Below are 14,704 nucleotides of genomic sequence, written 5' to 3' on the forward strand. Positions count from 1 at the left end.
GAATTTATTGAAGAGCGTATCAAAACAGGCCACAAAGACCTTGCAAAGTCGTTTAATTTCACCTTCAGATACTAAGTATATTGATGACGTCTTGTCTATCAATAACAAGAAACTTATAGACGACGTCCATCGTATATATCCACCAGAACAGGATATCAAAATTATGACAGGCTTTTTACATCAGCTATTTATCTCAATCTTTTCCTACAACGAAACCAAAAATGGATAGCTTTCCACCGAGCTTTATGATAAACGTGATTATTTCATTTTCCCTATTGTGAATTTTCTATTTCTGGATAGCAATATACCTGCATCTCCAACCAATAGTATTTACAAGTCACAATTGATTTGATATTCAGGGACCTGTTTCCATTATCACGATTTTCGTGCAAGAAGTCGTCAACTGACTGACAAACTCGTAACACAAGGTTTCAAAAGATGCATGTTAATGGAAATCATGGGAAAGTTTTATGTTCGCCAAAGTGATCTTATTGAGAAATATTCTATTTCTTTGTGAAACATAAAGCTGGACGTATTTGATGCTCGTTATTTTGCCTGTTGATTCCGTTGTTGTATACCTTGTTCTTATTTGAGAACGTGACATTGCTTACTTGGATTGACCAAGGTTTGCATGGCGGGTGTCGTCGATGAAGCAGAAGACCCTTACTCTTCCGGAACACCTGGTCTTATTCTCAATGTACTTGAGACAAACATAATAAACTGCTTTTGCCGATTTCATATAGTAGTAAATTGAGTTGGTCTCGAGACAAATTTAATAAACTGCTTTTGTCGATTTCATGGGGTAGTAAATTGAGTTGCTCTCGAGGCAAATCTAATTAACTGTATTTGTCGATTTCATTGGGTAGTAATTGAGCCCCTCTTAATTTGTCTCAAAAGCAACTCAATTCATCTCCTCATGAAATGTACAAAAGCAAGATTCCATGCTTATATTTCAATTAAGACGGTTTTGTTTCAAAAGTCTGCAATTACTTTTTGTAAGCCCAATGAATTGGGTTAAAAACATAATCTCAACATCTTAAATCATATGATAATCAAAAAGTATCACCAAAGGAAAAACAATAAGTCCATACATTAAAAAATATAAAACATTATTTAATTGTAATAATTGATTTTGTTGATATGTTTTAGAAATTATGAAAATTCTCCAACAGGTACTCGGAAGAATAAAGCCTATACTGAGTAAGTTTCGTGGTCTTTCTCCTCAGAAGTCTATGTCTCCATGGCATCAAGAACTTACTCAAGAGGCAATTCTATATCAAAATAGCTCCGTGGACGATCTTGGTCTTGTTGGAGATTCTCATGTTCAGGCAGCGGAAGGTTAAAAGACGACAACATTTGTAAGGTCTCAAGCGGATATCAAACCATGGACAACAAATTTGTTCTGCTGAAATTACCATAACGTCATATATTGATAGATTTAGTACTTATCATACACATTATGTATCTTTATCTATATTATATAAAGCTGGAGTAAATCTGGATACTTTTATTATAAGGTTCATCACTTCCTTCTCAATCCTCACTGTTTGTAGTGTTTTAGCGTTCTCGCGGAAGGATCTGTTGATGTTGACCACTTCGGCATCCAGTAATAGGGTATCAGATGACTTTGTCCAGGATAGGACTTCTCAAATATACGTCTGTAGTATAAAGCCTCTTTAGTGCGTGGAGGGTTGTGGGGATAACGATGTCTGCTTTCCTCTAAGTCTGTATCGTTTATCTGTTGTAAACAAGAAGGAATATTTAATACGCGACCTACTAGTATGTAAAGTGTGGCGGGTAGGTACAACACAATATCTGTGTATGTGTGATGTGTAATATCATATCTAAAGTAAAAAATCAACTCGTGTCACTCCAAAATAAAAGATAACTGGGGTTGATATCATGGTGTAATGAAAAGTAAAGATTGTTATGACTAAAAGTAAAATTCATTGATCGTGAAAAGTACCGTAATAGAATAAAAAAGCATTCACCGATGAGTGACCCGTGGTGATCTGCTGTTTACAACATTTTCCTTATAAATAAACACTTTGGCTTACTAGAGCCGTGGATAAAACACCGGGTTCATTTTGTAGATAAAATGGATGATGGTTGTTATTACACATTTTTCAAAACTTAAAAGATTTATTGTCGGATTGAAAAATATAAATTATGTAGAATTATCTGAGTGCATTTTTACCAGTCGCCAATGTTAATATTATCATTGTCAAAGAAAACCCTACCTGTTGGTCAACGAAGTCCTGAAGTACCTCGTACCAAGACCTGGTTTGACTGGACACGCCATCACTAAAAGCCTCCTTGGGTCGCCATAATATCTCTGTTGGGAGTAAACCCGTGCTGTCAAAGGCTGACCGAAGTAAATGTTTCTCTATCCCGTTCTTGGGCGACTTGGCTTTAGGTTGTAGTGAGAGGTAGAAACTGCTGAACCGGTGGTCCAGGAAAGGAACACGTATTTCCAACCTGGAACCATCATTTAATAGTTTACTATATTACTATTTCGTACGCAAAATAAGTTGAAATCAATTATCTCTCAACAGCACATGGATATATTTATTTACGTTAGAAAGAGACATAAGAGTTGTTCTTGTGATAGTCATTTAAATTTGAAATGTCAGCATTAGAGCCATATTACACAAACTCTTTACATTACCTGTACACAGCCGAAAAAGTAAGACCAGTATCAATGTCGAATAATGTAGGTTAAATGTCATATTTACAATATTTGTGCACGTGTTCTCTAAAAAGCAAGCTTAACATATATACAAATACATTTCATAATGTTTATATATATATTATATATAATTTTATGCTGTAAAATGATTTAATCGTTTCCCCACTTCCGTTTTGTATCATTTTCAAAAAAAAGATAACAAAGAATGCGCATAAACTAACACTAATTAAAACAAAGATGATTTTCGATTTATCTACAATATAAAATTATAAAACTATTCAGATTTTGCCATGTAGTCGAAAAATAATTGAGATAGGGGAGGTAACTCTATCTTTGTCAGTTAATAAACTTTTTTTTTCTTCCAGATAATCTCCCTTCCATTGCAAAACGGTACTTACATGTACCAGTAATAAATAATGAAAATAAATATTTCTCAAGGAAATACAGTTTAAACGACTCAAATATAGAACACACTGACCATCTACCACTGAAGTTCATAAACATAATTCATTTTACGGACATTATTTTAATGCTAATGTTGTCAGACGAAATATCCAAAATGCTAGGACCATCAATAATGGCAACAGAAATCCATAGTTACTGCCTTGTCAATATGAGAGAAATCCCACCCAAACTCAGGTACAAAAGGAATACATAGTTACTGCCTTGTCAATATGAGAGAAATCCCACCCAATCTCAGGTACAAGAGGAATACATAGTTACTGCCTTGTCAATATGAGAGAAATCCCACCCAATCTCAGGTACAAAAGAAATACATAGTTACTGCCTTGTCAATATGAGAGAAATCCCACCCAATCTCAGGTACAAAAGAAATACATAGTTACTGCCTTGTCAATATGAGAGAAATCCCACCCAATCTCAGATACAAAAGGAATACATAGTTACTGCCTTGTCAATATGAGAGAAATCCCACCCAATCTCAGGTACAAAAGAAATACATAGTTGCTTCCTTGTCAATATGAGGAAATCCCACCCAATCTCAGGTACAAAAGGAATACATAGTTACTGCCTTGTCAATATGAGGAAATCCCACCCAATCTCAGGTACAAAAGGAATACATAGTTACTGCCTTGCCAATATGAGAGAGATCCCACCCAATCTCAGGTACAAAGAGCGCTGTTTACCTTAAATTAGTAGCTTCGAATGATATCACGAAAGTTAGGATTGTCTGTTAAGTATAAAAATCCCTTACCCCCAGGCTGACGTCATCCGGTCACCTCTTAGTACGTCATACATGTACAAGTCTTTACAAAGTCGTCTGCTCTCCTCGTCCCCGTCTTCAGCAGAGGGCGCCTTGTGGAAATATATATACCCTTGAGCGATCTCATCTGCTCCCTCCCCTGACAAAATGACTGTCGTGTCTGTCTTTTGTTTTATATATTTACTAACAAGGAACATTCCTGTGGAAAAACAAATCAATATGTTTTTATGTAAGATTTGAAAATATTTGTACTAATAACTACGAAACGTTGTTGTTTTTGTTGTTTTTTTTTCAATCTTTAATACCTAAATTTTATATACAAATGTTATTTGCTAATTTCCATTTATAGATGTTAACCATTACAAATATGATTGTCCCTGTGTTTAAACAGAAAATAAATCGACTTTACGAAATTGATTCAATTTCCAGCAGTCCAGCTATTTCGCTATCTCAATCGTTAGCGAACCAAACACAAGACACCGCCTACTAATGCCTACAACTTACCAACAGATGCTCTGACTGAAGTGATGTCGTAACTCTCCAAGTGATAAATAACGTCTTCGATAGCGGCGATCCCCTCCTCGGGTGTAAATATGATTTCGTGGTGCTCCGTATCCAGATGTTTAGCCACCTGATGGTTATAGAGAAGAAACGATACAGACGATAGAATTTTACTCTAAAATCATCAATATTTGGGGGCGATTTATTTTCGTTGAATTAGTGGCTACGCTAAATCTACGAATTTACCTGTTAATGAAATGGTAAACAGATAAATAATTAAATGAGAATCACATTTCCATGAATAGTTCATGTGAGAAATAATCAACAGAATGTGTGCATATTAAGATAAGATAAGTAATTAGAAGTAACTCACTACACAGTACCTTCCTAGCCGCCAGCAGATCAGGGCTTCCTTCCATTCCAATGGAGAATGTTTGTACAGGGTATTCAAGACCCTGCTGTTTAGCTAACTTTACTAAAGTGCCTGCTACCAAACTGGAATCTAGACCACCTGTACATTGAAACATATATGTAAACGATAATACCTATTTCTATATATTGTTACTAAAAATGTATGTTTTTGTATGTTGACACGTGAGTACCTTTATCATTATCATCTTTTATCTAAATTAAAAAATAATATTATTGATTTTTATTGGTATTCGTCATTTGTTTCAGTTCTAGAGATAACAACTACCAAAACAGTATACAGATGCTATCAATAAAGAGAATTTTACGCAGGAAATAGGTAGTGGATGTACCAGCTTTCAAAAAGGTAGCAGCACCGATTACCTCAAAGGTAGCTCACTGTGTATATTTTAAAGACTTACCTGATAGTAAACATCCTATACGCCGATCTGCCATCATCCTCTTGTTTACAGCGCCTTCAAATAGTGTCCTGATGCTACCTTTGATGTCGTTATCTGTAACGAGATATCATCATTTAATGACTTACCATAGGAATACATGATGTAATGGTAAAGGGACTAAAACGATATTCCAACATGATGACTATAACACGGTGTCTAGCTGATAAACAATTGATTTTAGACATTAATGATGTTTATGGAACAGGTTATTATACGTATCATTTAACAAAAATTAATATATTTGATTTTCTATTGTTTTGGGTAGTCTGATGACGCAGTAATCGAGGTTCGATTCCCCTAATCCGACTTGAAAGAATACAGCTACATCTGTTGAATGTTTTCCCAAATGTAATTTGTAACATCTGTAACTAACTCTCCACCCATGGTATGTGATAAATCATAGCTATAGAGTAAACAAATATCTATAATACCTGATAAATCTTAGCTACAGAGTTAGCTGATATCTATAATACATAATAAACCATAGCTACATAGTTAGCTGATATCTATAATACATAATAAACATTAGCTACAGAGTTAGCTGATATCTATAATACCTGATAAACCTTAGCTACAGAGTTAGCTGATATCTATAATACCTGATAAACCTTAGCTACAGAGTTAGCTGATATCTATAATACATAATAAACCATAGCTACAGAGTTAGCTGATATCTATAACACCAGATAAACCTTAGCTACAGAGTTAGCTGATATCTATAATACCAGATAAACCATAGCTACAGAGTTAGCTGATATCTATAATACCAGATAAACCTTAGCCACAGAGTTAGCTGATATCTATAATACATGATAAACCTTAGCTACAGAGTTAGCTGATATCTATAATACCAGATAAACCTTAGCTACAGAGTTAGCTGATATCTATAATACCAGATAAACCTTAGCTACAGAGTCAGCTGATATCTATAACACCAGATAAACCATAGCTACAGAGTTAGCTGATATCTATAATACCAGATAAACATTAGCTACAGAGTTAGCTGATATCTATAATACCAGATAAACCTTAGCTACAGAGTTAGCTGATATCTATAATACCAGATAAACATTAGCTACAGAGTTAGCTGATATCTATAATACCTGATAAACCTTAGCTACAGAGTTAGCTGATATCTATAATACCTGATAAACCTTAGCTACAGAGTTAGCTGATATCTATAATACCTGATAAACATTAGCTACAGAGTTAGCTGATATCTATAATACCTGATAAACCTTAGCTACAGAGTCAGCTGATATCTTTAATACCTGATAAACCTTAGCTACAGAGTTAGCTGATATCTATAATATGATAAACCTTAGCTACAGATATCTATAATAATAAACCATCACTGATATCTATAATACCAGATAAACCATAGCTACAGAGTTAGCTGATATCTATAATACATAATAAACCATAGCTACAGAGTTAGCTGATATCTATAACACCAGATAAACCATAGCTACAGAGTTAGCTGATATCTATAATACCAGATAAACCTTAGCTACAGAGTTAGCTGATATCTATAATACCTTAGCTACAGAGTTAGCTGATAAACCTTAGCTACAGAGTTAGCTGATATCTATAATACATAGTTAGCTGATAAACCTTAGCTACAGAGTTAGCTGATATCTATAATACCTGATAAACCTTAGCTACAGAGTTAGCTGATATCTATAATACCTGATAAACATTAGCTACAGAGTTAGCTGATATCTATAATACCTGATAAACCTTAGCTACAGAGTTAGCTGATATCTATAATACATGATAAACCATAGCTACAGAGTTAGCTGATATCTATAATACCTGATAAACCTTAGCTACAGAGCTGATATCTCAGCTGATATATAATACCTGATAAACCTTAGCTACAGAGTTAGCTATAATACCTGATAAACCTTAGCTACAGAGTCAGCTGATATCTATAATACCTGATAAACCTTAGCTACAGAGTTAGCTGATATCTATAATACCAGATAAACCTTAGCTACAGAGTCAGCTGATATCTATAACAGATAAACCTTAGCTACAGATAAACCTTAGCTACAGAGTTAGCTGATATCTATAATACCTGATAAATCTCAGCTACAGAGTTAGCTGATATCTATAATTCCAGATAAACCTTAGCTACAGAGTTAGCTGATATCTATAATACCTGATAAACCTTAGCTACAGAGTCAGCTGATATCTATAATACCTGATAAACCTTAGCTACAGAGTTAGCTGATATCTATAATACCTGATAAACATTAGCTACAGAGTTAGCTGATATCTATAATACCTGATAAACCTTAGCTACAGAGTTAGCTGATATCTATAATACCTGATAAACCTTAGCTACAGAGTTAGCTGATATCTATAATACCAGATAAACCTTAGCTACAGAGTTAGCTGATATCTATAATACCAGATAAACCTTAGCTACAGAGTCAGCTGATATCTATAATACCTGATAAACCTTAGCTACAGAGTTAGCTGATATCTATAATACCAGATAAACCTTAGCTACAGAGTTAGCTGATATCTATAATACCAGATAAACCTTAGCTACAGAGTTAGCTGATATCTATAATACCTGATAAACCTTAGCTACAGAGTCAGCTGATATCTATAATACCAGATAAACCTTAGCTACAGAGTTAGCTGATATCTATAATACCTGATAAACCTTAGCTACAGAGTTAGCTGATATCTATAATACCTGATAAACCTTAGCTACAGAGTTAGCTGATATCTATAATACCTGATAAACCTAGCTGATATCTACAGATAAACCTTAGCTGATATCTATAACACCAGATAAACCTTAGCTACAGAGTCAGCTGATATCTATAATACCTGATAAACCTTAGCTACAGAGTCAGCTGATATCTATAATACCAGATAAACCTTAGCTACAGAGTCAGCTGATATCTATAATACCTGATAAACCTTAGCTACAGAGTTAAACCATAGCTACAGAGTTAGCTGATATCTATAGTACATAATAAACCATAGCTACAGAGTTAGCTGATATCTATAACACCAGATAAACCTTAGCTACAGAGTCAGCTGATATCTATAATACCTGATAAACCTTAGCTACAGAGTCAGCTGATATCTATAATACCTGATAAACCTTAGCTACAGAGTCAGCTGATATCTATAATACCTGATAAACCTTAGCTACAGAGTCAGCTGATATCTATAATACCAGATAAACCATAGCTACAGAGTCAGCTGATATCTATAATACCTGATAAACCTTAGCTACAGAGTCAGCTGATATCTTTAATACCTGATAAATCTTAGCTACAGAGTTAGCTGATATCTGATAAGCTTTGCCAATAGAATTTGTTGATATCTATGATATCTCATAAAACTTACCAATAGGGTTAGCCAGCGTCTTGTATGCAGGTGCATCCCCTATTTTATGGAACCTTGTCCTTTCTACAAATGTAGCTCTTCCTATGGAGTCCAAGTCGTATGTTTCTACGTGACCGGGAAGGAAAGCTTCGAGAGTCGCCTGTGATTTATCTCCGAACATTGACATCAGTCCTGAAATATAGTGTACCCACAGATTTTCACGGAAGCCATCGTTACAAATGTAATATTGATTACACTTTCTATTAGACATCGTTACAAATGTAATGTTGATTGCACTTTCTATCAGACATCGTTACAAATGTAATATTGATTACACTTTCTATTAGACATCGTTACAAATGTAATATTGATTGCACTTTCTATCAGACATCGTTACAAATGTAACATTGATTACACTTTCTATCAGACATCGTTACAAATGTAATATTGATTGCACTTTCTATCAGACATCGTTACAAATGTAATATTGATTGCACTTTCTATTAGACATCGTTACAAATGTAATATTGATTACACTTTCTATCAGACATCGTTACAAATGTAACATTGATTACACTTTCTATCAGACATCGTTACAAATGTAACATTGATTACACTTTCTATCAGACATCGTTACAAATGTAATATTGATTACACTTTCTATTAGACATCGTTACAAATGTAATATTGATTACACTTTCTATTAGACATCGTTACAAATGTAACATTGATTACACTTTCTATTAGACATCGTTACAAATGTAACATTGATTACACTTTCTATTAGACATCGTTACAAATGTAACATTGATTACACTTTCTATTAGACATCGTTACAAATGTAATATTGATTACACTTTCAATTAGACATCGTTACAAATGTAATATTGATTACACTTTCTATTAGACATCGTTACAAATGTAATATTGATTACACTTTCTATTAGACATCGTTACAAATGTAACATTGATTACACTTTCTATTAGACATCGTTACAAATGTAATATTGATTACACTTTCTATTAGACATCGTTACAAATGTAACATTGATTACACTTTCTATTAGACATCGTTACAAATGTAATGTTGATTGCACTTTCTATCAGACATCGTTACAAATGTAATATTGATTACACTTTCTATTAGACATCGTTACAAATGTAATATTGATTACACTTTCTATTAGACATCGTTACAAATGTAACATTGATTACACTTTCTATTAGACATCGTTACAAATGTAATGTTGATTGCACTTTCTATCAGACATCGTTACAAATGTAATATTGATTACACTTTCTATTAGACATCGTTACAAATGTAATGTTGATTGCACTTTCTATCAGACATCGTTACAAATGTAATGTTGATTACACTTTCTATTAGACATCGTTACAAATGTAATATTGATTGCACTTTCTATCAGACATCGTTACAAATGTAACATTGATTACACTTTCTATTAGACATCGTTACAAATGTAATATTGATTGCACTTTCTATCAGACATCGTTACAAATGTAACATTGATTACACTTTCTATTAGACATCGTTACAAATGTAATATTGATTGCACTTTCTATCAGACATCGTTACAAATGTAACATTGATTACACTTTCTATTAGACATCGTTACAAATGTAATATTGATTACACTTTCTATTAGACATCGTTACAAATGTAATATTGATTGCACTTTCTATCAGACATCGTTACAAATGTAATATTGATTGCACTTTCTATCAGACATCGTTACAAATGTAATATTGATTGCACTTTCTATCAGACATCGTTACAAATGTAATATTGATTGCACTTTCTATCAGACATCGTTACAAATGTAATATTGATTGCACTTTCTATCAGACATCGTTACAAATGTAATATTGATTGCACTTTCTATCAGACACATTTATATCTAATGAGAAAACTATCATTTTATCATCAAGCAAAACTCTATCATTGCATCTCAATATGGAAATGACTTTAAACTTTTAAAATTACTCTCATTTTTCAGACTATAAATGATTTTATTGACCAGGTCCCACATTATAATACTGCTTATAATATTCGTTCGCAAAATAACATTAGCAAAGTAAAGATATGTTCCTATACCTTTTGCTTCTGAACAAACGGCAAGGAACCCACTTTCGGTGGTCAGACGGAAAGACGGCCTCACTCCGAATGTGTCTCTGCCGAGGAAAACTTTCCTATTGGCGGTGTCCAGAAGACAGAAAGCAAACACTCCATCCAATTGACTAGCTGCAAATTCGATCCCGCCCCGGGCGTACAAGTGAATAATGGACTCACCGTCACACTGTGTTGCGTAGTGGAAGTCAAATTCTTCCTTTAACTGTAGGAATGAAATGCTTGACATGTCAAAGCTTGTAACCCTTAGCAACGAAGGATGTTCTAAAATAGAAATTGAAGTATAGAACTAGAACCGATGTGGTCTACAAAGCAATAACAATTGTTTTTTTTTTTTTTTTTTGACATATTGAGATAGAAATGCAACGTAATAGACCACCAAACCTTTATGAAAGCAACAAATGCAACGAAACGACATTAGAAATAAGAAAAAAAGTTTATCTAATAAATTTCAAACTTTGACTTTGAACCATCAATATATGAAAGCATACTTTAAAATTACCGTTTTATGGTTGTAGATTTCTCCGTTATAGATAAGCCAAATATGGGGATGCTTAAAAACCCTCATGGGCTGCATTCCTTGTAAATCATCTACAATTGCAAGTCGGTGAAATCCGAGACAACATGAAGGGAAATGGTTAATACTCTCTATTCGGAATGCATCTGGGCCTCTGTGGCCTATTTTGTGTGCTGCATTGCATTGATCTGCAATCTCGCCATCACTACCGAATACTGCCCAGATACCACACATTTTAATAGCTGGCTTCCCTGAAAGAAGAGGCATTAAGTGAAAGTCAGTGTTCATAATTTATCGAGCTGGAGCCCCAGTATTAGTTTAGAAAGAGAACAATTAAGAATTATTCGTTACCCGGACCTTTCACAAGTTGATTAAAACATGGCCAAAGCAGATGTCTTTTCAAACCAATGCCCACAACAACGAATCTATCGCTGGATGTCACCTCCTTGTGTGTACATGCAAGTTGTTGTTTTTACTTATGTGGAATAAACATAAAGAAACCGAAACATTTGTTTTTGCTAATTAAACTCTGGATTGTGTACACAGTGCTAATAAGACGTGTATTTCATCCACATACATATTCATATACATCTTACATCTGTCGGGTCAAATCCCAGAAGCATGATATATAACTAGAGTGTATTATATATTAATTGATAAAATTGCGTTACATATCTTAGATATATCTGATAATAGAGTTTCACAGGAAGTGGAGAGGGGGAGGAAGGGTTTAAAAAATACCAATATGAGAAGCTAGTAGAAAAATGCGGAGGGTATTTCCAACCCTAAATTATATAATGAGGTTCCAACTGTACAGGAATACTTGTTGAATGACGAGTTGTTAAGGGTAATCGAATATGCGATTCGTCAATACCAACAGCAACTTCATATATCCCCGACGAGTCTTTAAAGGATGAAACAGCTGTAGGGTGTAGTTTAATTCCTTGTTTGGCTCTACTGTATATCTAGCTCTAAATTTGTAATGAAAAGAGTTATTCGCTTGTGTCTTTTGTACATTCTTTCAAATATATCTATAACTGCTGGATGTCTTTGTGGAAATGAGAAGGACAAATAATGGTGTTGATAAAATCGTGACCGTGCGGATCAGTGACCGACAAGCACTAAAAACATTATAATAAGTTGACCTGACAGATGTAAGAGCGGCAATGATCCCATTCTCAAGGTCAAGATCACCTTGTCTAATCCACACATCGGTCATAGCTTATTAGCCTATATACTAAGTATCATAAACATAGCATAGTACACATGTACTTAGTTTCATTAGAGTACAAAGAGAAGACATATGATAGTGCCAGTATATGTATATGTGATAGCCAAACAGGATTATGTTCGGTGCCTAATAATAAAAAAAGTCAAGGTAATTTGGTCTATTTACAGTAACACTAGATAATGTCATGTGTTTTTCTTCTTTAATCACGTGGACAGATAAATCACCACCTGACGTATCAAAATTTCTGCAATGGACATTTAGAGTAAGTTGTGTACCATGCAAGCAAGAATGTCAAGTGAGCCTTTATATATGACATGGTGTCGAAAGTATATGAAATCACAAAACAGTTTTCCAAAAACAAACATAGCAGAGATTGTAATATACCACAAAGGCTACAGAAACAAACATAAAAGAGAGTGTAATATATCAAAAAGTCTACAGAAACATAGCAGAGAGTGTAATATATCAAAAAGTCTACAGAAACATAGCAGAGAGTGTAATATATCAAAAAGTCTACAGAAACATAGCAGAGAGTGTAATATATCAAAAAGTCTACAGAAACACAGCAAAGAGTGTAATATATCACAAAGTTTACAGAAACATAGCAGAGAGTGTAATATATCACAAAGTTTACAGAAACATAGTAGAGAGTGTAATATATCAAAAAGTCTACAGAAACATAGCAGAGAGTGTAATGTACCAGAAAGTCTACAGAAACATAGCAGAGAGTGTAATGTATCAAAAAGTCTACAGAAACATAGCAGAGAGTGTAATATACCACAAAGTCTACAGAAACATAGCAGAGAGTGTAATATACCACAAAGTCTACAGAAACATAGCAGAGAGTGTAATGTACCAGAAAGTCTACAGAAACATAGCAGAGAGTGTAATATATCAAAAAGTCTACAGAAACATAGCGGAGAGTGTAACATATCAAAAAGTCTACAGAAACAAACATAGTAGAGAGTGTAATATATCAAAAAGTCTACAGAAACATAGCAGAGAGTGTAATATATCAAAAAGTCTACAGAAACATAGCAGAGAGTGTAATATATCAAAAAGTCTACAGAAACAAACATAGTAGAGAGTGTAATATATCAAAAAGTCTACAGAAACATAGCAGAGAGTGTAATGTACCAGAAAGTCTACAGAAACATAGCAGAGAGTGTAATATATCAAAAAGTCTACAGAAACATAGCAGAGAGTGTAATATATCAAAAAGTCTACAGAAACATAGCAGAGAGTGTAATATATCAAAAAGTCTACAGAAACAAACATAGCAGAGAGTGTAATATATCAAAAAGTCTACAGAAACATAGCAGAGAGTGTAATATATCAAAAAGTCTACAGAAACATAGCAGAGAGTGTAATATATCAAAAAGTCTACAGAAACATAGCAGAGAGTGTAATATATCAAAAAGTCTACAGAAACATAGCAGAGAGTGTAATATATCAAAAAGTCTACAGAAACATAGCAGAGAGTGTAATGTACCAGAAAGTCTACAGAAACATAGCAGAGAGTGTAATATATCAAAAAGTCTACAGAAACATAGCGGAGAGTGTAATATACCACAAAGTCTACAGAAACATAGCAGAGAGTGTAATGTACCAGAAAGTCTACAGAAACATAGCGGAGAGTGTAATATATCAAAAAGTCTACAGAAACAAACACAGAAACATAGCAGAGAGTGTAATATATCAAAAACTATACAGAAACAAACATAGCAGAGAGTGTAATATATCAAAAAGTCTACAGAAACATAACAGAGAGTGTAATATATCAAAAAGTCTACAGAAAGAGTAATGTAATATAAAAAGTTACCAACAAATATAATAAAATAATAATAAGAAAAAAGACAATGCTGTTACACAAGCGTTATAAACAAGAAACAGTGTTGTTAACAGATGCCTTTTAAGTTCATCAGAATATCAATAAATGAAGATTGCAACAAGGTTAGATATAGGTTTGTTAATCATTGTTATAAAGATTAGAGACTTACCTGCAACTTTCGGAATACCAGATCACTGTAAACGTTTTGAAAACGAGTTGTTGCCTTAAACAGGTGATGTGTGCCGAAGTGATGATGAAATCAAACGCCGGCCTTATATACTTGCTCACAGCTGAGCGACTGGTGATGATGCAACTTTTGGTGGAAGGTAAAACAGCTGATG

The 14,704-nt window shown here is 33.9% G+C and overlaps 1 protein-coding gene across 1 annotated transcript; it reads right to left on the reverse strand.

Moving 5' to 3' along the window:
- Positions 1-1,092: 1,092 nt before the first annotated feature.
- Positions 1,093-14,608, reverse strand: LOC132544897 (asparagine synthetase [glutamine-hydrolyzing]-like). Its single transcript, XM_060208553.1, has 10 exons — positions 14,533-14,608; positions 11,287-11,552; positions 10,752-10,989; positions 8,657-8,827; positions 5,243-5,335; positions 4,796-4,923; positions 4,416-4,542; positions 3,903-4,110; positions 2,241-2,478; positions 1,093-1,738 (listed from the first exon to the last, which is right to left on the reverse strand). The coding sequence occupies exons 2-10, from the start codon at positions 11,533-11,535 to the stop codon at positions 1,541-1,543; spliced, it is 1,650 nt and encodes a 549-aa protein (XP_060064536.1). The 5' UTR covers positions 11,536-11,552; positions 14,533-14,608; the 3' UTR covers positions 1,093-1,540.
- Positions 14,609-14,704: the final 96 nt, after the last annotated feature.

The sequence above is a fragment of the Ylistrum balloti genome, unplaced genomic scaffold, assembly GCF_031769215.1.
Source record: "Ylistrum balloti isolate Yb309-2 unplaced genomic scaffold, AGI_CSIRO_Ybal_v1 Utg369592, whole genome shotgun sequence".
NCBI classification, from domain to species: domain Eukaryota; kingdom Metazoa; phylum Mollusca; class Bivalvia; order Pectinida; family Pectinidae; genus Ylistrum; species Ylistrum balloti.

Bases quoted from the DNA above. Each gene is read 5' to 3' on its own strand.
- LOC132544897 (XM_060208553.1), bottom strand. From the start codon at position 11,535: ATGTGTGGTATCTGGGCAGTATTCGGTAGTGATGGCGAGATTGCAGAT. The intron at 4,924-5,242 runs GTAAGTCTTTAA...TTCAATGTACAG, and splicing joins TATAGGATGTTTACTATCAG to GTGGTCTAGATTCCAGTTTG. The intron at 4,111-4,415 runs GTAAGTTGTAGG...GTTTTTCCACAG, and splicing joins TTCAGTCAGAGCATCTGTTG to GAATGTTCCTTGTTAGTAAA.